Source organism: Hyla sarda, chromosome 10, assembly GCF_029499605.1.
Source record: "Hyla sarda isolate aHylSar1 chromosome 10, aHylSar1.hap1, whole genome shotgun sequence".
NCBI lineage: Eukaryota > Metazoa > Chordata > Amphibia > Anura > Hylidae > Hyla > Hyla sarda.
In genome coordinates this window covers 27389796-27417302 of record NC_079198.1, presented here as the reverse complement: position 1 = coordinate 27417302, position 27507 = coordinate 27389796, and the positions used below count along the sequence as shown (strand labels likewise).

The 27507-nt window shown below is 44.3% G+C and overlaps 1 protein-coding gene across 2 annotated transcripts in view; it reads right to left on the bottom strand.

Annotated features, from left to right (window-relative positions):
* Nucleotides 1-25365, bottom strand: part of PNKP (polynucleotide kinase 3'-phosphatase) — a 46594-nt gene extending 21229 nt beyond the window's left edge. Inside the window, exons 1-12 of one of the 2 annotated variants that reach the window (XM_056542682.1) lie at nt 25231-25365; nt 23289-23427; nt 20529-20575; nt 15088-15609; nt 12156-12235; nt 11160-11217; nt 9157-9264; nt 5116-5187; nt 4807-4855; nt 3978-4048; nt 3021-3113; nt 494-590 (exon numbers count right to left, since the gene is read on the bottom strand). In XM_056542682.1, the coding sequence (XP_056398657.1) occupies nt 494-590; nt 3021-3113; nt 3978-4048; nt 4807-4855; nt 5116-5187; nt 9157-9264; nt 11160-11217; nt 12156-12235; nt 15088-15609; nt 20529-20575; nt 23289-23415 (1324 nt within the window). In that variant the 5' untranslated portion in view covers nt 23416-23427; nt 25231-25365. Of the gene's footprint in view, nt 1-493; nt 591-3020; nt 3114-3977; nt 4049-4806; nt 4856-5115; nt 5188-9156; nt 9265-11159; nt 11218-12155; nt 12236-15087; nt 15610-20528; nt 20576-23288; nt 23428-25230 lie in introns of those variants that run through there. The other variant, XM_056542683.1, reaches the window with a different exon arrangement.
* Nucleotides 25366-27507: the final 2142 nt, after the last annotated feature.

Here is a 27507-nt window from a genome sequence, read left to right as displayed (position 1 = left end):
GACCTTAAACAAAAACCCCGACACTCACAAATGGGGGTAGTTAAGGGTTAAATTAACTATCCTATATTTTAAGTGGACATATAAGTAACATGTGACCAAGTATTATCGAAATATCTCCAGCCGTTTGGAAGTTATGCAGTAACATATATTTGCCATAGACTTGTATGGGACTTTAAACATAAACCCCGCCCCTGGCAAATGGGGGTGAGTAAGGGTTAAATCACCTATCCTATGTTTGTTGTTGACATATAAGTATAAGTATGTTAATATCTTTAGCCGTTTGAAAGTTTTTGTGGAACATACATACACACACGTTGAGTTTTATATATATAGATATAGATATATATATATACACACAGGGGTCTTGTCCTGTGAAAAAAAGTGTAGGAACTCCCCCAAGATTTCCACTCAAGGGCTGGTCCTGCTAATGGGAATGGTGTTCCTGCTCTGGAAAAAGTGCAGGAACTCCGTTCCTACACGTTCCTTACAGTACCTGCAGGAAAGCCAACAGTTACGACTACTTCTACAGAAGACGAGACCAAGGACGAAGAAGGAGGATCGTAGAGCGGACCACTGGGATTCAGAGCTTTCTGTTGGTATAAAAGGAGGTGGTGATAAGTATATAGCAAGTAACAAAGAGAAAAATCCTTCCAAGTATATGGTTTATGTATCTTCAAATATTGTTTACTTTAGGATTTATGCAGATTTGATGCGCAGGATTTTCTTCTGCAGATTTCAATGAAAACTAAATGACTGAACACAGCTTCAAATCCTGCGCATCAAATCTGCTCAGAATACTGTCCGTGTGAATAGACCCTGATAGAGTGTAAGCTACACATATAATAGTTACCAACAGCATGCACAGTGGTTTTAAGCTGTACGACTATGAACTTAGGGAAACTTTCTATTACAACCTAGGACCTGTAACCATCTCATTTTTGGAATCCACAGAGCTCCCAGCTGGCAAAACCTTCCAGAGTGGATTTGATCACATAGTGAATTTCCCAGGTGAATTTGTCTGCCCATACGTTTGTAATACACCTGAAAATATAGTATTCCATAGTGGTAATCCTAATGAATATTCAACTGCATAAGGCCTTGTCTGCCAAAGTGAAAAGTGTTAGTCCTTAAAGAAGTACTGTGGTCCTAAACCATTTATCCAATGGATAGGGGATAAGTGTCTGATCGCGTGGGGTCCTCCACTATCGCTTGCGAAGCGCCACCGCTCTCCCTATGAAAGGAGAGGTGTTGACCCCCACATGAAACAGTGGCCGACATGCCCCCTCCATGCATCTTTATGAAAGAGCCAGAGATACAGCATTTGTGTCTACAGCATTCGTGTATCTCCAGCTCTCTCATACAGATACATGATGGGGGCGTGTTGACCACAACTTCGTGCGGAAGCAGAGATCACGGAGCAGAGATCACTCTGAACACAAGGGGAGAAGGGCGCCACTCAGGAAATCAGACCTCCCACGATCAGAAACTTAGGGAGAGATTCATGAAAACCTGTGCAGAGGAAAAGTTGACCCGTTGCCCATAGCAACCAATCAGATCGCTTCTTTCACTTTGCAGAGGCCTTGTTAAAAATAAAAGAAGTGATCTGATTGGTTTCTATGGGCAACTTTTCCTCTGCACAGGTTTTGATAAATATCGCCCTTATTTCCTATCCTTTGGATGGGGGATAAATTGTTTAGCACCACAGTACTTTTTAATGTCTCTCAGTTTCGGCTACTATAGGAGGGACTCTAAAAAAAAAGTGCTTTTGCAAAGTGAAAGGATTGTAGGCCTTATCGCTTTGCTGTGTTGTATGCAGTTTGCATTTTCTGCAATGAAACAACGAGAAGTTCTTACTGTTGTTGAGTGCCGTGGAGCCTCTCTACTGCCTAGATTGTTTTAAAGGGGTTATCCAGTGAAAAAACTTTTTATATATATCAACTGGCTCCAGAAAGTTAAACAGATTTGTAAATAACTTCTATTAAAAAATCTTAATCCTTTCAGTACTTATGAAGTTAAGGTTGTTCTTTTCTGTCTAAGTGCTCTCTGTTGACACTTGTATCGGGAACCGCCCAGTTTAGAAGAGGTTTGCTATGGGGATTTGCTTCTAAACTGGGCGGTTCCCGAGACACATCAGAGAGGATTTAGACAGAAAAGAACAACCTTAACTTCAGAAGCTCATAAGTACTGAAAGGATTAAGATTTTTTTAATAGAAGTAATTTACAAATCTGTTTAACTTTCTGGAGCCAGTTGATATATAAAAAAAAAAAAGTTTTTTCCTGGATAACCCCTTTAATGTATTTCTATTGCACCAAGCACCACTAAAGGTTGGATAGTCTCTGCTGCCGCTAAAGGCGTGTCGGTGGAGTATGCAGATATCTTTTCTACTACCTGTTTTATTACAGGGGGGTCCTGGGCAGGAGTACCTCCTTTTTTTTTTTTACATCAATATCCCCTTAAACAGCCTTTGGCTGTCCGGGCATGCTGGGAGTTGTAGTTTTGCAACAGCTGAAGGCACCCTAGTTGGGAAACACTACCCTAAAGAAAACATCAAGGCAACCCCTGATGACACATGGCTGGATGCTAAAAAAGGGACTAGATCACATAATTACTAAGCGATTTATTTCAAGGCAATCTTAATTGTTGCAGAATTGTGGTGCAGATTATGTCCACTACATTTTACAATTTAATATAGGTAGTAACCTAAATTTTGCATTTGAAATATTCTGGATTTTCACCACGGATTTCACCTTCTGCGCTGCATAGTGGGGAAATCTGTGCCAATTCCACAGCGCTATCTGTGACAAAATCCAAACTTATCACCATAGGTGTGGATTTACCGTTTTAGGCCTTTTTTTTCTCTTATACAAACACAAATGACCTCTTTAAAGCAATAAATAAGAATATTGTCTGCCTTCTGGATTAACAAAACAAGAAAATGGCTTCACATGTGGGTGCAAGCATATATGAATCTAGGATTACATTAAAAACAGTTTCTTTCCTTTTTTATGTTCACACTTACAGGATCAAAGGTAGGTAGATTAAATGCAGCTTTCTTCCAGCCAAGGAAATACTCTTCTGGAGTGTAGAACTGTATGCCAATGTTTATTGCGAACTATAGAACAAAGTCACAAGTTACTGTCTTGTTATTTGCCTATTGTATCTTGAACAAAATTCATTAATGTCACACACGGTTAGAACTAACTAAAGGTTATGATTGTAGCATTAAAGGGGTACTCCGGCCCTAAGACATCTTATCCCCTATCCTAGGGATAGGGGATAAGATGTCTGACCGCAGGGGTCCCGCCGCTGGGGACCCCTGCAATCTTTTGGCACCCACCTCTTTGAGCTGCACGCCGCGGCGTGCAGCTCAAAGAGGTGGGTGCCGAATGCAAGATTGCGGGGTCCCTAGCGGCGGGACCCCCGAAGGGGATAAGATGTCTTAGGGCCATAGTACCCTTTTAATACTTCATATAATGTACAGCATAGTCAATTAAAGGGGGTGTCCATGGTAAACAAAAGAATTTCTCCAGTGCTTTGGGTAGTGTAAAAAAAAAAACAAAAAAACATGCCATACTCACCTCCTCCGCTCTCCCACAGCTGCAGCGCTGATGCTCCTGCTACTTTGCTGTTCTCTGCTTCTTCTGATTCTATGTCGACCCAAAGATCTGTCCATACTGCTGCAGCCACTGACTGGCTGAGTAGGTAGGTCCTGTAGGGTTGGAAGGACACACAACCAGATAGAAGTGAAGATTGGGAGTGTTAATGCAGCAGCTGTGGGGGACTGGAGGAGGCGAGTATAGGATGTTCTCTCTGTACAACCCATAACAATATTTGCAACGCTTTAACATTTTCCACCACGGCAGATACTTTTTCATAAAAGATGTACCGATGCAGTGCTCTTCTGTTCTATAACAGTAAGGATGCTTTAAAAGATACTGTAAAATATGAAATCTATGGCTGATTTTAGATGGTTTACCAAGCGGTCACTGCAGGAGAAATCTTTCTTCTTACGGTCAGGAGCCCAGTTTGCAGGTCTTCCTGCAGCATCTGAAACATAACATTAGGTCATTAAAAGAGTATTCTTATCTAATTAAAGGGGTACTCTGCCCCCTACATCTTATCCCCTATCCAAAGGATAGGGGATAAGTTGTGAGATCACCACGGTCCCGCTGCTGGGGACCCTGGGGAATCGCCGTGCGGCACCGCGCTATCATTACTGCACAGAGCGAGTTCGCTCTGCACGTAATGACGGGCGATACAGGGGAGAGAGCAGCGTGACGTCATGGCTCCGCCCCCTCGTGACGTCACGGCCAGACCCCTCAATACAAGTCTATGGGAGGGGGCGAGGCGGTTGTCTCGCCCCCTGCTATAGACTTGCATTAAGGGGATGGGCCGTGATGTCACGAGGGTGGAGCCATGACGTCATGCTGCTCCGTCCCCTGTATCGCCCGTCATTACGCACAGAGCGAACTCGCTCTGTGCAGTAATGATAGCACCGTGCTGCAGCGGCGATCCTCGGGGTCCACAGCAGCAGGACCCCAGCGATCTGACATCTTATCCCCTATCCTTTGGATAGGGGATAAGATGTCTAGGGGCGGAGTACCCCTTTAAGTCATGGCATATTGCTGGGATATTCCCGAGTTCCCTCCCTCTTGAAGCAAATATACCTGGGACGTACTGATCTCATTACCAGGCATACATGACTACCATTACCAACAGCTACTGAGGTATGTGACCCAAGAAAGGTCTCCACTGTGCAGTACACATTCCTAGGCCAAGCTTCCTATAACTGCACTCATTTTTACCTCCTACATATACGCAGTCTTCCTTCTTCACTTTCATACCATCATTAGCCTACAAAAAAACATCACAAATACAGAATTATGATTACGGTATATTTCCTGTAATTATTAACGCATCATTGCTATTTTGAGACTAATTTCTTTTAAACAGGGACAAACTTAGTTCTATAAAAATCTATAAATTACTGTATCATACTAAGAACATTAACCACTGACATGTCGGAGCTGTCACAGGAACCCCCATATGCATTGTGTTTAAACATAATACAAGTCTCTTCTACATAAGTTAAACTGTATATAGACCTGTCTCACCTTCTCACAAAGGTAGTCCCACATTCCAGTGACAGGTTTACGGTATACACCCAAACCAGTCGCCACAAAAATCTGCAATAAAATACAACAGATCTTATCAAGCACTCGTATTTAGGAGGAAGGTTTTCTAAGGTTCATGATATGGACAATAAACTGGAAAAAAAATGTAATGAAAAGGGGTTATCCAGGAATAGAAAAACAGAGGTACTTTCTTTCAAAAGCAGCTCCCCGTCTATTTCCAGGTTGGGTGTGGTTCTGCAGCTCAGTTCGATTGAAGTGAATGGAGCCAAGTTGTAATACCACACCCAACCTGGAGACAGATGTGGAGCTGTTTTTGAAAGAATTTAGCTGTTTTTTTCTATTCCTGGAAAACACCTTTAAAGGGGTACTCCACTGAAAAACATTTTTTTTTAAATCAACTCGTGCCAGAAAGTTAAACAGATTTGTAAATGACTTCTATTTAAAAATCTTAATCCTTCCACTACTTATCCCACTTCTGTATGCTCCACAGGAAATTATTTTCTTTTTGAATTTCCTTTCTGTCTAACCACAGTGCTCTCTGCAGACACCTCTGTCCATTTTAGGAATTGCACAGAGTAGAAGCAAATCCCCATAGCAAACCTATCCTGCTCTGGACAGTTCCTGACATGGAGGTGTCAGCAGAGAGCACTGTGATCAGACTGAAAAGAAATTCAAAAAGAAAAGAACTTCTTCTATAGTATACCGCAGCTGACAAGTACTGGAAGGATTTTTTATATAGAAGTAATTTACAAATCTATTTAACTTTCTGGCACCAGCTGATTTAAAAAAATGTTTTCCACTGGAGTACCCCTTCAAAGTGGTTCTGTCAGGTCTCCTATCTGAACTGCATAGGATATAGAAGGGGCTGTAGAACTCCGATATGCAAAGTTTTCTATCATATAATTGAGCATTTCAATACAGCTTACATTCTATCAGGACCCAGCCCGCACTGAGTGACTGACAGCTCTTCCTATATGAATTCATACAAGGATACCTGCTGATCAGGGGAAGCAGAACTTTTACGGATTCCTAGGCTGTAGGGCACACTCACATATCTGTTCTTCACTTTTCAATACCAACAGTGTGTGAAAATTGGGAGCAAATCCCATGATAAAAAATTAGCAAAAGAAAAGTTTTCCCCTCTAATTTCTTAAAGGGAATCAGTTTCTGCTTTTGGTTAAAACAACATTAACCCCTTAAGGACTCAGGGAGTACCTGTACATCCTGAGTCCCGCTATTGGGGTTTAATCCATTCTCATGAGCGGAGAACAGGTTAAACCCCGTCGGTCTCGGTTTCTACGGGCAGCCAGGACCCATGGCTAATGCCAGGCACCGCCGATCGGGCCGACGCCCCCGGCATTCAACTTTGATTGCGGCGTCTAAAGTGAAAGTAAAACTATCCCGGCAGCTCAGTGGAGCTGATCGGGACTATTGCGACAGAAAGTAAAAAGTGTTTAGAAAAAAAAGAGAATACATGTAAGTAAGCCTCTCCCCCCAATAAAAGTTTGTATCACCCCCCATTTCCTATTTTTTTTAAATAAAAAAACGTAATAAAAAAATAAAATAATCACATGTGGTACCTCTGCATGCGTCTATGTCCGAACTATTAGGGGCCTCCTAAATGCGACATGCCCCCAAGCAAAATTTGCTCTCAAAAAGCCAAATATGACTCCTCCTCTTCTGAGCATTGTAGTTTGCCCGTAGTGCGCTTCAGGTCAACTTATGGGGTACCTCCATACTAAGAAGAGATGGGGTTACAAATTTTGGGGGGTATTTTCCACTATTAATGTGAAATTTGGGGGGAAACACACATTTTAGTGAATTTTTTTAAACATTTTTTTACATATGCAAAAGTCGTGAAACACCTGTGGGGTATTAAGGCTCACTTTATTCCTTGTTATGTTCCTTAAGGGGTCTAGTTTCCAAAATGGTATGCCATGTGTTTTTTTTTTTTGCTGTTCTGGCACCATAGGGGCTTCCTAAATACAACATGCCCCCCAAAAACCATTTCAGAAAAACATACTCTCCAAAATCCCCTTGTCGCTCCTTCGCTTCTGAGCCCCCTACTGCGCCCGCCGAACACTTTACATAGACATATGAGGTATGTGCTTACTCGAGAGAAATTGGGGTACAAATATAAGTATAAATTTTCTCCTTTTACCCCTTGTAAAAATTCAAAAATTGGGTCTACAAGAACATGCGAGTGTAAAAAATGAAGATTGTGAATTTTCTCCTTCACTTTGCTGCTATTCCTGTGAAACACCTAAAGGGTTAAAACGCTGACTGAATGTCATTTTGAATACTTTGGGGGGTGCAGTTTTTATAATGGGGTCATTTGTGGGGCATTTGTAAGATGAAGACCCTTCAAATCCACTTCAAACCTGAACTGGTCCCTGAAAAATTGTGAGTTTGGAAATTTTGTGAAAAATTGGAAAATTGCTGCTGAACTTTGAAGCCCTCTGGTCTCTTCCAAAAGTAAAAACACGTCAATTTTATGATGCAAACATAAAGTAGACATATTGGAAATGTGAATAAAAAAAATTTATTTGGAATATCCATTTTCCTTACAAGCAGAGAGCTTCAAAGTTAGAAAAATGCAAAATGTTTAAATTTTTAATCAAATTTTGGGATTTTTCACCAAGAAAGGATGCAAGTATCGACAAAATGTTACCACTATGTTAAAGTAGAATATGTCACGAAAAAACAATCTCGGAATCAGAATGATAACTAAAAGCATTCCAGAGTTATTAATGTTTAAAGTGACAGTGGTCAGATGTGAAAAAAATGGCCGGGTCCTAAGGTGTAAAATGGCTGGGTCCTTAAGGGGTTAAAATATTAGGTTAGCTAAACTGCACAGATGATGGCGTACACGTAAAAAAAATACCAAAAGTCAAAAATTGCTCATTTTTGGCCACTTCATATACCATAAAAATATTAATAAAAAGTGATCAAAAAGTCCCATCAAAACAAAAATGGTATCGATAAAAACTACAGACCACAGCGCAAATAAATTTGCCCTCATATAGCCCCGTATGCGGAAAAATAAAAAAGTCATAGGGGTCAGAAAATGCCAATTTTAAACGTACTAATTTTGGTGCATGTAGTTTTTTTAAAGTAGTAAAATAAATAAAACCTACAGAAATTGGATATCCTTGTAACCGTATGGATCTACAGAATAAAGATAATGTGTCATTTCTACTAAAAAGTGCACTGCGTAGAAACGGAAGCCCTAAAAAGTAGCAAAATGGCGTTTAGTTTTTTTTCATTTCACCCCACAAATAATTTTCTTTTTGTTTCGCCGCAGATTATGTTATTACAAAGAACAATTGGTAACGCAAAAAACAAGCCTTTATATGGGTCTGTAAGTGCAAAATTTTACGCGTTATGATTTTTAGAAAGTGAGGAGGAAAAAACTAAAGTGAAAAAACAAGAATTGTTTTGAGTCCTTAAGGTGAAAATGGGTGAGTCCTTAAAGGGGCACTCTGGCCCTAAGACATCTTATCCCCTATCCAAAGGATAGGGGATAAGATGTCTGATCGCGGGGGTCCCACCGCTGGGTGGGTGCTGCATGCAAGATTGCGGGGGTCCCCAGTGGACCCCCCGCGATCAGACATCTTAAGACATCATAAGATGTCTTAGGGCCGGAGTACCCCTTTAAGGGGTTAAGGAGGCAACAAAGTCAGAGAATACAGTCATGGCTCACATGGGCCGTATTTTGCTGCATATTTAGTGCAGTGCATTTTTCTACCCATTAAAGTCAATGAGAAGCAAATACAGCACATGTGACCCTACCCTTAAAGGGAATGTCAGCTTTAAAAAACTCGTTTGCATTAGGGTACACAGGAATGTAATGGAGGAGGGGGGTCCTATACTAAGGAGCAGCTCACCCTCTGGAGGACTTGGTGTAATGCTTCATGTCTCCTGACAATGCAGGGAAAATGAGCACTTGCTACCTGCTTAGCCAGCTGATCATCGGGGGACCTTTCATATAAACAGGGGTTGTTTAAAGTCCACACTAACCTGAACAGGTATTCCCAACTGATCTAAAACAGCTTCTGCTTTGGCTTTAAAAACTTCAGGCCTTAGCTTACCACGAGTAATTCCCATCTGATTGGTGAAGAAGACCACCTGATAGAAGACAAATAAAAAAGATGATTCTACAGACTGTGCTTTCCTATATAGTAAGGGCCTATTACAAAAGCTAAGTATCGGACAAAGAGGTTGATATAACCCAACATAATAGGGTCAACGATCAGCTGACAAACAAGCAAACACTTTTCGCTGGCTGATCAGGTTGTTTTTGACCTGTGAAAAATTAATTGGCCATTGGCCTCAAATCTCCCAAATAATAGGGGATGTGCCGCTGAAGGTCTACACCAACCATCCAGCGCCCCTGAACACCGCTGCCTGTTGGGTAAAGGCTCTGTAAAGATCCACGCTCATTTACTATACAGCACTGTGGTCAATGGGTAATATATACCACTGTACGGTAGGGCTGGGCGGTATACCGGTTCATATCGAAATTTTTGTGCTGCACGATATGAATTTTAACCCATACCGTAATACCGGTTTGGCCCCTCCCCCTCGGGAATGAATGAATTGCCAGCCCAGCGCTGCGCTGTCCCCACATCGGGGAACTAATCATATGTCACCCGCGAGCGCTGTTCTGCCCCCCCCCCCCAATTAATTATCAGCCCAGCGCTGCGCTATCCCCATCGGGGTAAATACTCACATGTCACCCGCAAGCGCTGCCCTCCTCTTCCTTATGCTCGTTGCGGCCGCCGGCGCTGACACTCTATACCAGTGGTCTTCAACCTGCAGACCTCCAGATGTTGCAAAACTACAACTCTCAGCATGCCCGGACAGCCAACGGCTGTCCGTGCATGCTGGGAGTTGTAGTTTTGCAACATCTGGAGGTCCGCAGGTTGAAGACCACTGCTCTATACTGTGCGGTATCCCTATGCCCAGGCTGCAACAAATAAATAACACTTTAACTCGCCTCCCGTTAGTCCGGTACCGGCCTCATCTGCTTCTTGGAGACAGGAACGTCGGACAGCCGTCAGCCTATCACCGGCCGCAGCGATGTTCCGCCTCGGCCGGTGATAGGCTGAGCCCACTGTCATGTAAGAAGCCGGCCAGAGCTCCTTACATGACAGTGGGCTCAGCCTATCACCGGCCGAGACGGAACATCGCTGCGGCCGGTGATAGCCTGACGGCTGTCCGACGTTCCCGTCCCCAGCGTTAGTTTATTTTGTTTACCTTTTGCAGCCCGGGCATAGGGATACAGCGTACAGTATAGAGTGTCAGCGCCGGCAGCCTGCAACAAACAGGACGAGGAGGGCAGCGCCTGCGGGTGACGTGTGAGTATTTACCCCGATGGGGGCAGCACTGGGATGATAATTAATTTGGGGGGAGGGGAGGAGGAGAAAATACCGTTATATACCATAGAACCGCCAAAAGTTACAAAAATACCGTGATACACACATTTGGTCATACCACCCAGCCCTACTGTACGGCTATAATACAATAGCACAAGTCAGAGGCTTTTAAAGGGTACCTCTCATCAAAAAAAACTTTTGATATATTATAGATTAATGTATGCAGAATAACTTTACAATTGCATGTTATTAAAAAATATGCTTCTTTCTATTTAATTTTCCACTTTGGAGAAATGACCACTAGGGGTCTCCCTACCAGTCCTGGCAGCAAGCATTTCAGACTCATGCTGGAGTCCTAAACACTATGAGCTGCCAGTCTGCTTTGTTCACAAAGGAGAACAAAGCAGGCTGGCAGCTCTGAGTGTTTAGGACTCCAGCATGAGTCAGAAATGCTTGCTGCCAGGACTGATCGGGAAAAATACAATAGAAAGAAGCATATTTTTCATTAACATGCTATTGGAAAGTTATTCAACATTCATTAATCTAAAATATATCAAAAGTTTATTTGATGAGAGTTATCCTTTAATAGTGGTATATTAGAATGCTCCCAGCATATACCTCTGAGGAGAAAAGAGTGGAACTCACCTTATATCCATCTGCCAAAACGGCTTTTAATTTTTTGGGAATTTCAGGATACAAAATTCTGCAAGAGAAAAAATATAACTTTCTATACTAATTGGACTAAAAGCTATTATTATAAATAAATAAAGAAGTGAAACCACCGGCACTGCTGTGTATATCCGGGTCACACAATGATTCAAAATCTCGGGCTCAGTACTTCATATAGTCCAGTATTATGGTTCCACCTTAGAGTGTGCTAGCATGGGGATCGACTGTATGCAAAGACAAGGGGGGTGCACTTCTATACAGACAAGAGACATTCCATACAGGTACATTCGAAAAGATCAGAACGCACTCACCCGGAGTCGATCGCCGTCACCACGGGATCCCAGCTTGGGTCACCATCAATCCGTGAGGAGCATAGCAGGAGAGAGCCTCAACGCGTGGGGGAGTTCTCAGACGCTGGTCACGGACGGTATCACACCCTCCGGTGCTTCGTCAGGCCACCTGGCCTGATGAAGCACCGGAGGGTGTGATACGGTCCGTGGCCAGCGTCTGAGAACTCCCCCACGCGTAGAGGCTCTCTCCTGCTATGCTCCTCACAGATTGATGGTGACCCAAGCTGGGATCCCGTGGTGACGGCGATCGACTCCGGGTGAGTGCGTTCTGATCTTTTAGAATGTACCCGTATTATTATAAATAGTTTATAAAGAAGACAGTAATAATGACTTTACACTACTACAGAAAATAGTTATTAAAAGTCTGGCGAAAAGGCTTTTTCTAAAAACATGCCCAGGCTGCAAAAAAAACCTATATTTTGCCTCCCGTAGCCTCTGGCAATGCTGCTCCAGTCTTTACTTTCTGTTTCTTGGGCAAAAATTTGTCACATTGCTATATATATATATATATATATATATATATACATATATACACACACACACACACCACACACACCACACACTTTGCACCCTTTCCTAGTGTGAACTCAGCCTAAAAGGAATAAACTAAATCTCCCCTTACCTCCAATCATCTGCACTGGTGGGGAAGACCTTCCCAGACTTTGTAGTTATAATGGTTCCATCAATGTCGAACCCGGCAATCTATAAGGTAAACAATACAGTGTCAGTCTCACAGCCCATGAGCTGGGTAATACACTCAGGACTGGTAGGACAATAAATGCATGTTTCCATAGCAGCATATTAAAGAGGGCATTCACTGGTGGAACCAACAAGACACAATTGGATCCAGAAGGTGTTGGTGAGTGATGTCTGCTACATCCACCTCATATTACCACCCACATAGGCAGCAGCATTGTCCTTTGTGAATGGGGCTGATAGACAAAGGGCAGGTTGATAATGATGACTTCTTATGGCGTGCACAGTGCCATGCATGAATTATTGTTGGGATTCTGAGGCACACTCTATTAACAGATAGAAGGGACACAACACTATAGGGACAGGACGTGACAGCATGCAGTGTTACTGTGTGGCATTATTAGGAGAGCCATGGACATTTCTGACTGTGTCCAAAGAGGCTCTTGCCCTCCAAAAACTGACAAGGGTCTGAGCTAAGAAACATCCAAACATCTACTAACATTAGGTAATGATCCCCTTTAAATAGGCACTGTCAGAAACAAAAACTTTTGATATGTTGTAAAGAATGTATAACCAATAGGTTTTGCAATTGCTTTAATTAGAAAATTTTCAGTATTTCATATTGAAGAAGCCAGTCAAACAACTGCCCCCCCCCCCTGTCTGCTTGGACAGATACTAGTCCTGCTGTGTCCATGCATCATCACCTATGTCATGGACACACTTCCTTGATTGACAGCTGTGAGCGCAGGGCTCAGAGCTGGAGGAACAATCCTCCCACTGTCATCTTGTGTCCCGCTACTGTCAGTGAGGACAAGCTGGGAGTTGTAGTTTTGCTAATGCTAGGGGAGATGTGAGCAGACAGCATACTGAGGGAGGGGGCGGAGACCTGCACAGTGAGGCCACGCCCCCTGCCTTTGAGAGGAATTCAGACTAGTGAGCTAAATTAAAAGTGTAATGAAAAAATAAATAAAGGTGCTAGACACATAAAAATTAGATGTACATGGTCAAGATTAGGTACTGAGTGATATTTTAAAAAATACGCTTTAAAGAATTACTGTCATGCACAAAAAAAATGTGTTGACAAGTCATGCAGCCATGTTAAAAGTTTTGATCGGTCAGGGTCTCAGTGCTGAGACCCCCACTGATCTGGTGCTCAGTCTATCTTTTTGCAGATGACAAGCCCCTAATTCTATAATGTATAATGTCTCCTACAATGATCTCCCAACTATATATATAAAAAACATCTGTAAAAATATCTGCTGTATTTTTACAGTCTTTGTAAAAAATGTGGCTTTTTTTTGAGTGTTTCTACAAAATTTGCCAGTTCTTTCATCGTTTACAGACAATTTTTCCCCCAACATGAACCAAAGATAATGAACATAGGGGAAGATACGTGCAGAGGAAATGTGGTGCAGTTGCCCACAGCAACCAAACAGATTGCAATTTAATCTGATTGGTTCCGATGGGCAACTGCACCACTTTTCCTCTGCACAGATTTTGATAAGTCTCCCCAATACTATTTATTTCACGTCTGCTGAACTACATTGTTTGTTTGTTTTTTTACCATATTTGTGCACTAACGGATGATTTTCCATTGACAACAATGGAACACAAATTAAGAATTTACAGATTCTTTTTTTTAACTCCCCCCCCCCCCCAAAAAAAAAGCCAATTATACTGTGTGTGAACATTGCCCCATGCGTGTAGTGACATTTCTGTGAATGCTCAATCTAAAGAGCTGGAAGCAGAGTAAGGCTATGTTCACACAGCAGAATATTTTCAGAATGTCCAGCCGGAAAATATGGGCAGAAACATGCTGGCACTGGGCACAGGCAGAACATGCCGGCACTAGGACCGCTCAGAAGTGCACTGAAAGGACCGAAATGTTAATTATTTCGGTGGAGGCCAGAATCTGGATTTCTGTGGCATATGTTTGAAATTCAGCCATGTGTATGGTGCTGCAAAATCCTTTTGAAAGCAATGGGACTCTGCTGCAACTAAATTTCCATCATGTGAAGATGGCCTTACAGTTGATTGGCACGTTTAAGGGGTATTGCGCCGCAAACATCTTATCCCTTATCCAAAGGATAAGGGATAATATGTTAGATCGTGGGGGTCCCACCGCTGGGAACCCACACGATCTCCGTGCCGGCAGCATCAGGAACGCGGAAGTTCGTGAGGTCATGCCATACCCCCTCCATTCATTTCTATGGGAGGAGGCGTGACGGCTACATCATAGCCGTAAAGCCTCCTCTCATAGAAGTAAATGGAGGGGGGGGCGTGGTGGCAACATCGCCAGTCAACTGGCACGGAGCGGAGTTTGCTCTGTGCGCCGAATGATGGGGCGCCGGAGATCGCGGGGGTCACCAGCGACAGGATCCCCGTGATCTAACATCTTATCCTTTAGATAAGGGATAAGATGGTTGCGGCGGAGTACCCCTTTAAGTATCCAGGCGCTCTTCTTTGTTTACAAAGCGGCAGCTCCCATACACACGAGTCTGACTGTACCTGGAAATGTAGCTCAGACTCATAAACTTACATGGGACCAAGTAGCAACACTAGGCACATCCCTGAGTACAGGAGGGGTGGCGTGCCTTTGTAAACAATGAAGTGGTTGCGGCACATCTTCATGGTCCCAGAGGTCCAACTTTATTCATCAAATATTGTGGGCCTATACTAACAGTAACACCATCTGACCGCTTCTTTCATGGGTGACCAAATACTCCCTAGGCTAAGCTAGTGTTACACGCAAGCAAAATAGTAAGAAGGATCTAGCACTGTCCAAAATGAGAACCAGGCAAAGTCATTCTAGAAACTGCAAGATAAATACGATATAGACAGGTGATCCATTCTTATACCTTAGAAGATGACTGCACACCTTGCTTGGTAAACACTAGAAGCTTGCCGTGTTCTTCCCAGGTGTCTTTGCTGCAGGCTGTGCCTCTCAAGGTATCAGGAGAGTCTCTAGATGTTTTTGTACTCGTGTGGTTTGCTTTGGCTGCTGTCTCCTGCAACTCCTTAAGTTTATAGGAAATGTCTTCATCCTCTGACTCCTCACTATTTTCTTCAGGCCTAGAAGCGAACCCTTGTGTCTTTGTTCTCTTGCTGCTTGGTTCTGATTTACCATCTTCCTTCCGTTTGGTCCTATTTTTGCTTTCCGATGTGGATGCATTAAAAAAGTCTGTAATAGTTTTCTTTGGAGAGGTGGCAGCCGCCGGCTTTGTGTCCCTGGGTTTCCTTCTGCTTGGACTTTCATCACTGAACACAACAGTGTAAGGATATAAGGAATTCACCATGTGCAGAGTCTGATTCTCATTCAACAATGTGCTCTCCCCATGCTTCAGCTTCACCTCTCCAACTGAGGTAGGGTTTGCACCCAGCTAAAGGAAAGCACACTGATGAAAACAATATAAGATATCGGAGAATTATTTCTAGAAATACACAAGCCTACAATATTGCAGATTATTGTCCCTACTCCACACAATGGAAAGAAAGGGTGCAGGCTGATGCCAAATCCGGGTCAATTATTTTGCAACCTGCCCGCCTAAAGAAGAAAACAAGGTTAAGATGGTTTATTATGGACCAGACAACAGCTTTTAATGCAACTACTACAAAATGAGTCACACTGCTTTCCCAGCATCCTGGAGCTATTCTCACATTAAGGGTGCGTTCCCCCATTTATTTCACGCTGTGCAAAATTTGCGGCAGCAGCAGGAAATACGCTGCGTATTCCTCGCTCACTATACACACAGGGCTTTCCGGCGTCAGCCCTATGTGTGCAGTGAGTTTTGGAGGCGGAGCTGCTTGTCACAGTCACGCCGGCACACGGCTCCGCCTCGGCTGCTGCCGGAAAGCCCTGTGTGTATAGTGAGCGAGGAATACGCAGCGTATTTCCCACAGCTGACGCAAATTTTGTGCGCTGCATAGACGCCAGGTGGGGAAGCACCCTAAAGGAAAACTGTCACATATTCACTCCCGCATTAACCACAGGTACTGACGGATAGTGCGGGGGACACTGATTCATATGATCCCTACCTTGCCCGGATCCATCGGCCGTTCGCCCGCAATCTTAGTTTTTCTATATATTCAAATTTGGCTGTAACTGGCACGGGCGGGGGTTTTCAGGAGTCTAGTGGCACTGTGACGTCAGCGCCGCCCACTTATGAATATTCATTCCCCCTCACTACGGCTCTCCGGCTCCCTGCCACTCCTAACTGGTCTTCACTGCACATGCGCAGTGAAGACCAGTAAGGAGCGGCAGGGAGCCGGAGTGAGGGGGAATGAATATTCATAAGCGGGCAGCGCTGCGGGTGGGTGGCGCTGATGTCACAGTGCCACTAGGCTCCTGAAAACCCTGCCTGTGCCAGTTACAGCCAAATTTGCATATATAGAAAAACTAAGATTGCGGGCAACCGGTCAGACGGGTTCAGGCAAGGTAGGGATCATATGAATCAGCGTCCCCCGCACTATCCGTCAGTACCTGTGGTTAATGCGGGAGTGAACATGTGACAGTTTTCCTTTAAAGAGGTATTCCCATTTCATAAAGTGACAACATATGAACAGCGAAGGACTGACCTCTGACACCCCCACAGCCTTAAATGGGTACTCCACTGCGGGGGTCGTGATTTCACGCCATGCCCCCTCCCATAGACTTGCACTGAGGGGGCATGGCCGTGACATCACGATCCCCACAGCCCGCACCCAGCGTTCGGAACAAAATGTTCCGAAGGCCGAGGCAGCGGAGTACCCCTTTAATAAGGATAGGGCTTATTCAGCAAGGTGTTTTCCCCTGCACAGTTACGCTCCTGGGCACCGGGCTGTGTGTAAAACTGCAGGCGGGCCCATCTACTTGAATGGAACCGTGTTGTAGTTTTCCTCCACAGCAAGTGGTAGTGCAACCCTATTTAGGGCAGACTGATGCCCCAGAGTTAAACCAGCATTTCAGCCCCTTCATTATCAGGCATAGAATGGGGTGCAAGAGATCAGACCCCCACTGATAATGAAATTATGGCATACAGTTGTGATATGCAATCACTTATTATTATTAACAGTCAAAGACAGATGATACCCGGCACTGCAACTCCACTATTATATATCCCGCTAGGCTTTCCTGGTGTAATGACCTTCCCGGTGCTCACATATAACAGTCCAAAGTAAAATCCAAACAGGAGATTAGAAAGAAGGAAGCACTCACCAGGTCTTTTTTTTGGAAAATCACAATCTTCTTTATTGCACATCAGCCAGCAGCGTTCCTACAGGTGGAGCGAAGTGGGGGAGTGGGTTGGGCGACGGTCCGTATTGCGCACTGAGGCCCCTAAAGGATCACGTGTCCAGGTGTGTAGATATAGGTAAGGGGAGACTATCGCCATGGTTACATAAACAAAAAAACGTTTAAACAAAACAACAATCTATGTGAATGGTGATAAACCTATGAAAACAAGACACTAACATGTGAAACAAAAATGCAGGCACTCAATTACACTAAAAATTATTTTCGTTTCTTTCATTCAATCCCAGGCGTCCAGTCGAGTCTCATCTGGGTATCCACCTGGATTCTTTGGTAAGTAGTAATTGGTGCCTGTTACACTTAGAGTTTGTTAGCTCAATTCTTTCCAGCGCAGCAAATTTCGGAGTGTTTGTGGAACCATTATGTGCTTCTGTGACATGGGCAATAAATCTCGTAGCACCAACACCGGTTTTAAGGGATCTAAAATGTTCCCTTATCCGGGGAAAAAGGGGACGTATAGTCTTCCCAATGTAAAAGTGCCCACACTCACAGAACATTGCATAGACCACAAAGTCTGACTTGCATGTGATGAACTGGTTAACTTTGATTGTATAGCCTCCCAATTTCAATTCTTTAGATTTTGCATTATGACTGCAGAAGGAGCATGAACTGCACGCGTAATGTCTCCAGAAAGGGTGCGTAGGGATGCTAGGATGAAAGCAGAAAAAATAGATCGAAAAGAAAAAAAACAAACAAAAAAACAACGAGTAAATTTACCTCTGTTTTTCCAACACCCCAATGAATGAGGTTATCAGGAAGGCTATTATAAAAAAAATTGGTTTATTTTACAGCAGGACAAAGATTTATGTGATGTCACTGAGGAGACCCCAATTGTGACTTACAGAAGGAGCACCACTATTGGTGATTATCTTAAAAGACAAACTAAAAAAACAAAAAAAATGAAATAAATAGAAAAAGGCACTGGTTGTCTGAATATAGACCTATGGGCAATTATGCGTGCGGTTCATGCTCCTTCTGCAGTCATAATGCAAAATCTAAAGAATTGAAATTGGGAGGCTATACAATCAAAGTTAACCAGTTCATCACATGCAAGTCAGACTTTGTGGTCTATGCAATGTTCTGTGAGTGTGGGCACTTTTACATTGGGAAGACTATACGTCCCCTTTTTCACCGGATAAGGGAACATTTTAGATCCCTTAAAACCGGTGTTGGTGCTACGAGATTTATTGCCCATGTCACAGAAGCACATAATGGTTCCACAAAGACTCCGAAATTTGCTGCGCTGGAAAGAATTGAGCTAACAAACTCTAAGTGTAACAGGCACCAATTACTTCTTACCAAAGAATCCAGGTGGATACCCAGATGAGATGCGACTGGACGCCTGGGATTGAATGAAAGAAATAGAGATGAGCGAACTTACAGTAAATTCGATTCGTCACAAACTTCTCAGCTTGGCAGTTGATGACTTATTCTGCATAAATGAGTTCAGCTTTCAGGTGCTCCGGTGGTCTGGAAAAGGTGGATACAGTCCTAGGAGACTCTTTACTAGGAATGTATCCACCTTTTCCAGCCCACCGGAGCACCGGAAAGCTGAACTAATTTATGCAGGAAAAGTCATCAACTGCCGAGCCGAGAACTTCGTGACGAATCGAATTTACTGTAAATTCGCTCATCTCTAGAAAGAAACAAAAATAATTTTTAGTGTAATTGAGTGCCTGCATTTTTCTTTCACATGTTAGTGTCTTGTTTTCATAGGTTTATCACCATTCACATAGATTGTTGTTTTGTTTAAACGTTTTTTGTGTGTTTATGTAACCATGACGATAGTCTCCCCTTACCTATATCTACACACCTGGACACGTGATACTTTAGGGGCCTGACGAAGCGCTTAGTGCGTGATACGGACCATCGCCTAATTCACTCCCCCACTTTGCTCTACCTGTCCGCTCTCCCGCACATGTAGGAATGCTGCTGGCTCATGTGCAATAAAGAAGCTTGCGATTTAAAAATAAATAAATAAAAGACCTGGTGAGTGCTTCATTCTTTCTAATCTCCTGTTTGGATTTTACTTATTATTATTATTTCACCTATATCCACAAGGAAATATATATATATATATATATATATATATATATATATATATATATATACAGTGATCCCTCAACTTACAATGGCCTCAACATACAATAGTTTCAACATACAATAATCTTTTCTGGACCATTGTAGCTTGAAACCAGACTCAACATACAATGCTATGGAATCTGCGAAATGTGTCAAGGGCTGGAAGAACCGACCAATCAGAATGGACATTTCACTGGTAAAACCCCTGTATTCCTAAAGTGCATGCACTGACTGGTGTCTGGTAGCGCCCCCTACAGTACAGGGAGGTATTACATGTTCTGTACTCTTTACCTGTATTACTGAAGTGTATGCACTGACTGGTGTCTTGTAGCGCCCCCTACAGTACAGGGAGGTATTATATGTTCTGTATTCTTTACCTGTACCAGGGTTAGCTGCTCCTTTGGACACCAGGTAGTGGCGGCTCCATTTGACTTTTTTTCAGGACATTGCGTGTTCTCTACAGGACCCTGAAGAAGCTTCTGTCCTCTACATAGACCAGTGTTTCCCATAGAGGGTGCCTCCAGTTGTTGCAAAACTACAACTCCCAGCATGCCCGGACAGCCTTCGGCTGTCCGGGCATGCTGGGAGTTGTAGTTTTGCAACAGCTGGAGGCACCCTCCTTAGGAAACACTGAAACAGACAGTGATTTACAGCTCCCAGCAGATCTTTCTTACTTTTATATGTACGATCTTGCCTTATCTGTATTATTTATCTACTTGTTTTTGTTTAATCCTCACATTTTCCTATTTTTTGATGACATTTTGGGGGCTTCAGAACCAATTACCAGGTTTCCATTGAGTTAGGGACTTAACATACAATGGTTTAAACATACAATGGTCGTCCCGGAACCAATTAATATTGTAACTTGAGGGACCACTGTATATGTACATACATACATCTTGTGAACACTGCAGCTCACAGGTTTCTTACCTGTGTGACGCGAACAACTTTCTTCCCAACATTGGCTACAAACTCCGCTGTAAGACAGAAGGAGACGTCATTATATTATCTGCATCTATCCCTATCTAGCATTATACAAATAGATACATATGTGCTTCTATTATAAAGAGAAATACTTCTACGGTTTCCCACGGGGATCCTGTGTGTAATCCAGATAGGTAAGCTACAGAGGACAACTGTCTGCTCTAGTGGAGAGAAATCGGTATTAGGCTGGGTTCACACCACGTTTTTCAAATACGGTTACCGTATACGGTTTTCCACTAAAAAACGTATGACAAAAACCGTATGCAACCGTATGACTCCAAATTAAAACGTATACGTTTTTCCCCTGTTTGCATCAGTTTTTGCCAACGGTTTTGCTATTTTGTTGGAATTAGTTTTCCAGCAATTTAATAAAGTTACTATTGTTCTATTGAAATTCCAATCCGCGCATGTGTCAACTCCAAAAACGGATTAGCAAAACCGTGTGCAACCGTATTCTGAAATTCCGTGTACGGTTCTCATAGACAACAATGTTAAAAGAACCGCATACGGTTCGCATATACGGCTTTCCAACCGGAGGCAAAAACGTGGTCGACAGCGTTTTTGCCTACGGTTGAAAAATCGGCAAAACCGTATCCGAGGCAAAAACGGATGCAACCGTACACAACATTTGGAATACGGTTTACAATGCATTCTCTATGCCTATGGTTTCGGATACGGTCGTATACGTTTTTTTTGCGGGAAACCGTATACGGTTACCGTATTTGAAAAACATGGTGTGAACCCAGCCTTACTTGTCTTTCTTTCATCTGGATGCATGCTGCGATCTTTATTATAATTTAATTTTTATTTTTTTTAATCTAACTTTCTCTTAGGCTGGGTTCACACTACGTTTTGTCCCATACGGGAGCGCATACGGCAGGGGGGAGCTAAAAGCTCGCGCTCCCGTATGTCACCGTATGCGTTCCCGTATGTCATTCATTTCAATGAGCCGACCGGAGTGAAACGTTCGGTCCGGTCGGCTCATTTTTGCGCCGTATGCGCTTTCACAACCGGACCTAAAACCGTGGTTGACCACAGTTTTAGGTCCGGTTGTAAAAGCGCATACGGCGCAAAAATGAGCCGACCGAACGTTTCACTCCGGTCGGCTCATTGAAATGAATGACATACGGGAGCGCATACGGTGACATACGGGAGCGCGAGCTTTTAGCTCCCCCCTGCCGTATGCGCTCCCGTATGGGACAAAACGTAGTGTGAACCCACCCTTAGCTGGTTGCATGTAATATTTGATTATGTAGCTCAGCCTGTATGTGGTTAAAGCAGTGTTTCCCAACCAGGGTGCCTCCAGATGTTCCAAAACTACAACTCCCAGCATGCCCAGACAGCCGAAGGCTGTCTGGGCATGCTGGGAGTTGTAGTTTTGGAACATCTGGAGGCACCTTGGTTGGGAAACACTGGGTTAACCATTCATGGACCTCCTTGTGTGACTGCGTCTTCCATCAGTGGCAGATCTAAAGGATGAAGATAAGGTTTTCTGACCAATGTATAGAGAAAGGTGGAGGGGTCATGTAGGATCTGAGCCGTCTAGTGTCTGGTATTGTAATAAGACACAAGATCCATGCACCTCATCCCTTTCTACGGAATAAGGCGGCATTCACACCACGTTTTTGCAAGGCAATTCCCGTATACGTTTTCAATGTGAAAACCGTACGGAACCGTGTGCATTGACTCTCCATTGAAAACCGTATGCCAAAAGATGCATCAGGTTGTGTCCGTTTTGCATCCTGTACGGTTTTGTCAGTTTTTTTTCCCCGTACCCAAAACCGTAGTCTACCACGGTTTTTGGTCCGGGTGAAAAAAATGTATTAAACCGTATACGTTTTTTTTTTTTTTCATGGGAGTCAATGGGAACCGTACAGAACCGTATGTGTGTACGGTTCCATCCGGTTTTATCATACAGTTTTTGACTTTGTACGTTTTTTTTTTTCTTGGAATTTCAATCAAACAAGTGAAACTTTATTCAAAATGGAGTGAAAAGTTAAAAACGTATACTTTTTTTCTTTCTTAAAAAATGGATGCAACCGGACATCATTTTTTAAACAGTATACGTTTTTGAACTGTATACGGGTTGAAATTTTTACACACATTTTGATACAGTTTAGTCCGGTTTTGAGGAATCCGCTTTTCATCAAAAAAACTGATACGGGAACTGTATTGCAAAAACGTGGTGTGCATGCAGCCTTAAAGGGGTACTCCGCCCCTAGACATCTTATCCCCTATCCAAAGGATAGGGGATAAGATGTCAGATCGCCGCGGTGCCGCTGCTGGGGAGCCCCGGGATCCCCGCTGCGGCACTGCACTATCATTACAGCACAGAGCAAGTTCGCTCTGCATGTAATGACGCGCAATAATGACCCGCCCCTTTCAATACAAGTCTATGGGAGGGGGCGCGGCGGTCGTCACGCCCCCTGCCATAGACTTGCATTAAGGGGACGGGCCGTGATGTCATGAGGGGCGGAGCCATGACGTCACGCGGCTCCGTCCCCTGTATCGCCTGTCATTACGCACAGAGCGAACTCGCTCTGCGCAGTAATGATAGCGGGGTGCCGCAGTGGCGATCCCTGGGGTCCCCAGCAGCGGGACCGCAGCGATCTAACATCTTATCCCCTATCCTTTGGACAGGGGATAAGATGTCTAGGGGCGGAGTACCCCTTTAAAACATGGTAATAAAAGGAATAGATGACTAACCTTGCTGCTTGGAACACTTTCTATCTGTGATACAGGTCTCAGGTCCTCTTCCCAGGATGACTCCTACTCCATCGGGGAGCTCTATAGGACTGTGTTTGCCGTCTGTGCTCTTAATGTAGCACTTCATTTCTACACAATCCTGAAAGAGGGAGAAGACTCATTTACATTTTTATAAGTGCATCTTCCAAGACTCCGATACACATAAAAAAAAGAACCCCGTGCATAAGATTATGGGGGAGATTTATCAAAACCTGCGCAGAGGAAAAGTTGCCCAGTTGCCCATAGCAACCAATCAGCTCGCTGCTTTCATTTTGCAGAGGCCTTGCTAAAAATGAAAGTAGCGATCTGATTGGTTGCTATGGGCAACTGGGCAACTTTTCTTCTGCACAGGTTTTGATAAATCTCCCCGTATGTCCACACCGCATTCTGGCTCTTGCACTGAATGTAGCCAAAGGACCCAATTGTATATTATTTTTTAGGATACAGAGCAAAACCACCTATCTTGGGACACAAAGGGTTATGTAAAGCCAGAATCCTGCTCCTGGTTAAAACACTACTAGAGCCCATAAAGGGGTACTCCTATGTAAAACTTTTATTTATTTATTTTTAAATCAACTGGTGTCAGAAAGTTAAACAGATTTGTAAATCCCTTCTATTAAAAAACCTTAATCCTTCCAGAACTTTTTAGGGGCTGTATACTAAAGAGATATCCAAAAAAGAAATGCATTTCCTCTGATGTCATGACCACAGTGCTCTCTGCTGTCCATTTTAGGAACTGTCCAGAGCAGGAGAAAATCCCCATAGCAAACATATGCTGCTCTGGACAGTTCCTAAAATGGACAGCAGAGGTCAGCAGAGAGCACTGTGGTCAGTACTGGAAGGATTAAGATTTTTTAATAAAAGTGACTTACAAATCTGTTTAACTTTCTGGCACCAGTTGATTAAAAAAAAATAAAAAAAGTTTTCACTGGAGTACTCCTTTAATACAGTTTTTCACCCGGACCAAAAACCGTGGTAGGCGATGGTTATGGGTACGGGAAAAAAAAACGGACAAAACCGTACAGGATGCAAATCGGACACAACCTGATGCATCTTTTGGCATACGGTTTTCAATACGGTTCCGTGCGGTTTTCACATTGAAAATGTATACGGGAACTGTATTGCAAAAACGTGGTGTGAATGCAGCCTAAGGCTGGGTTCACACCACGTTTTGTACTAACGGTTCCTGAAGGAGGGTGCGGGGCTTAATCGCGGCGCCCGCACTCAGCCGTATAGAGGAACCATATTTAATGTATGTCTATGAGCCGACCGGAGTGAACTGCAGCCTCTGGTCAGCTGCGTTTTCGGCCGTATGCGGTTTCCCGACCGCAGGCAAAAACGTGGTCGACCGCGTGTTTTGCCTACGGCTGAAAACGCAGCCGACCGGAGGCTGTGGTTCACTCCGGTCGGATCATAGACATGAATTAAATACGGTTCCCGTATACGGCTGAGTGCGGGCGCCGCGATTCTCCCCCCAGCCGTATACGGGAACCGTAAATACAAAACGTGGTGTGAACCCAGCCTTATACAGTTTTTAACTGTATACGGGTTGAAATTTGTACACACATTTTGATACAGTTTAGTCAGTTTTTGAGGAATTCGTTTTTCATCAAAAACCTGATACGGGAACTGTATTGCAAAAACGTGGTGTGAATGCAGCCTAATACTGAGCATAAGTCAGTGTTTCCCAAGCAGTGTACCTGCAGCTGTTGCAAAACTACAACTCCCAGCATGCCCGGACAGCCTTTGGCTGTCCGGGCATGCTGGGAGTTGTAGTTTTGCAACAGCTGGAGTCACATTGCTTGGGAAACACTGGTATAAGGTAATAAATAAGCTGTGGTGACAGCCCGGTCTATGAGAGGTGATGACAAATCCCTATTCCCACATCCCGCCACATACTGACCTGAGATACAGCCGGGGAGACGCTATTTCCTAGTGGGCAAAAGGACCTGTGATGACGTCATGCCCATGTGACCAGCCTCTTGTGTGGGCGGAGCTGTTGTCAGTCTGCAGATTTCCCGGGTTGTCTCTCCGCTTCTGGAGTGTGTAGTGAAGTGTACAGAGTGTGTTCTGGGTAGTGGAGGTAAGACACTCTGGTGCACTGTTATGTAATGCTCTGCAGGGACTGGGGACTCTATGTACTGTACTTCTAGGGGAGCAATGCTCTGCAGGGACTGGGGACTCAATGCACTGTACTTCTAGGGCTGTAATGCTCTGCAGGGACTGGGGACTCCATGTACTGTACTTCTAGGGGTGCAATACTCTGCAGGGACTGGGGACTCAATGCATTGTACTTCTAGGGGTGCAATGCTCTGCAGGGAATGGGGACTCAATGCACTGTACTTCTAGGGGTGCAATGCTCTGTGGGGACTCACTGTACTGTACTTCAAGGGATGTAATGCTCTGAAGGTACTGGGGACTCTGTACCTCTAGGGATACAATGCAGTGCAGGGACTGGGAACTCTGAACTGTACTTGTAGAGAAGCAATGCTCTGCAGGGACTGGGGACTCTACTGTACTTGTAGAGAAGCAATGCTCTGCAGGGACTGGGGACTCTACTGTACTTGTAGAGAAGCAATGCTCTGCAGGGACTGGGGACTCTGTACCTCTAGGCATGCAGTGCAGGGACTGGGAACTCTATGAACTGTACTTGTAGAGAAGCAATGCTCTGCAGGGACTGGGGACTCTACTGTACTTGTAGAGAAGCAATGTTCTGCAGGGACTGGGGGCTCTGTACCTCTAGGCATGCAGTGCAGGGACTGGGAACTCTATGAACTGTACTTGTAGAGAAGCAATGCTCTGCAGGGACTGGGGACTCTGTACTGTACTTCTAGGAATGCAATATTCTGTAGGGACTGGGAACTCTATGTATTGTTTTTCTAGGGATTATATGCTGTGCAGGGACTGGGGACTCTGTACCTCTAAGGATGCAATACTCTGCAGGGATGGAGGACTCTGGATGCACAGTACTCCTAGGGGTGCAATGATCTTCAAGAACCAGGACTCTATGTACTGTACTTCTAGTGATGCAACGCTCTGCAGGAACTGGGGACTCTATGTACAGTACTTCTAAGGATGTAATGCTCTTCAGGGACTGGATGCACTGTTCATAGGGATTCAGTACAATTCAGGGACTGGGGACTGGATGCACTGTTCATAGGGATTCAGTACAATTCAGGGACTGGGGACTGGATGCACTGTTCATAGGGATTCAGTACACTTCAGGGACTGGATGCACTGTTCATAGGGATTCGGTACACTTCAGGGACTGGGGACTGGATGCACTGTTCATAGGGATTCAGTACACTTCAGGGACTGGGGACTGGATGCACTGTACTAGGGATTCAGTACACTTCAGGGACTGGGGACTGGATGCACTGTACTAGGGATTCAGTACATTTCAGGTACTGGGGACTGGATGCACTGTACTAGGGATTCAGTACACTTCAGGGACTGGAGACTGGATGCACTGTACTAGGGATTCAGTACATTTCAGGGACTGGGGACTGGATGCACTGTACTAGGGATTCAGTACACTTCAGGGACTTGGGACTGGATGCACTGTACTAGGGATTCAGTACACTTCAGGGACTGGGGACTGGATGCACTGTACTAGGGATTCAGTACACTTCAGGGACTGGAGACTGGATGCACTGTACTAGGGATTCAGTACACTTCAGGGACTGGGGACTATGGATTTTAAAGGGGTACGCCCTAATCCATCTTCTCCCCTATCCAAATGATAGGGGATAAGATGTGTGATCGCAGGGGTCCCGCTGCTTGGGACCCCCGCAATCTGTCATTCTGCACCCACCTTTATGAGCTCTCCGCAGCGCTGGAGGCTCCGAATGTGAAGTGTGACAACCACAGAGCCGGAGTATCGTGACGTCTCCCATAGACTTGCATTGAGGGGCAGAGGCGTGACGTCACGCTGCCCGCCCTGTAGTCGCCGGTAATCAGACCCGGAGCGAACACGCTCCGGGGACTGATTACAAACGGGGTGCCGCGTGCATGATCACGGGGGTCCCCAGCGGCGGGATTCCCGCGATCAGGCATCTTATCCCCTATCCTTGGGATAGGGGATAAGATGTGTAAGCACCGGAGAACCCCTTTAAGAGGTGTGCACCCTTAATGTATCTGTCACTGCAGCTTCTGCCCCAGCACTGCATGTAGAAAGCTA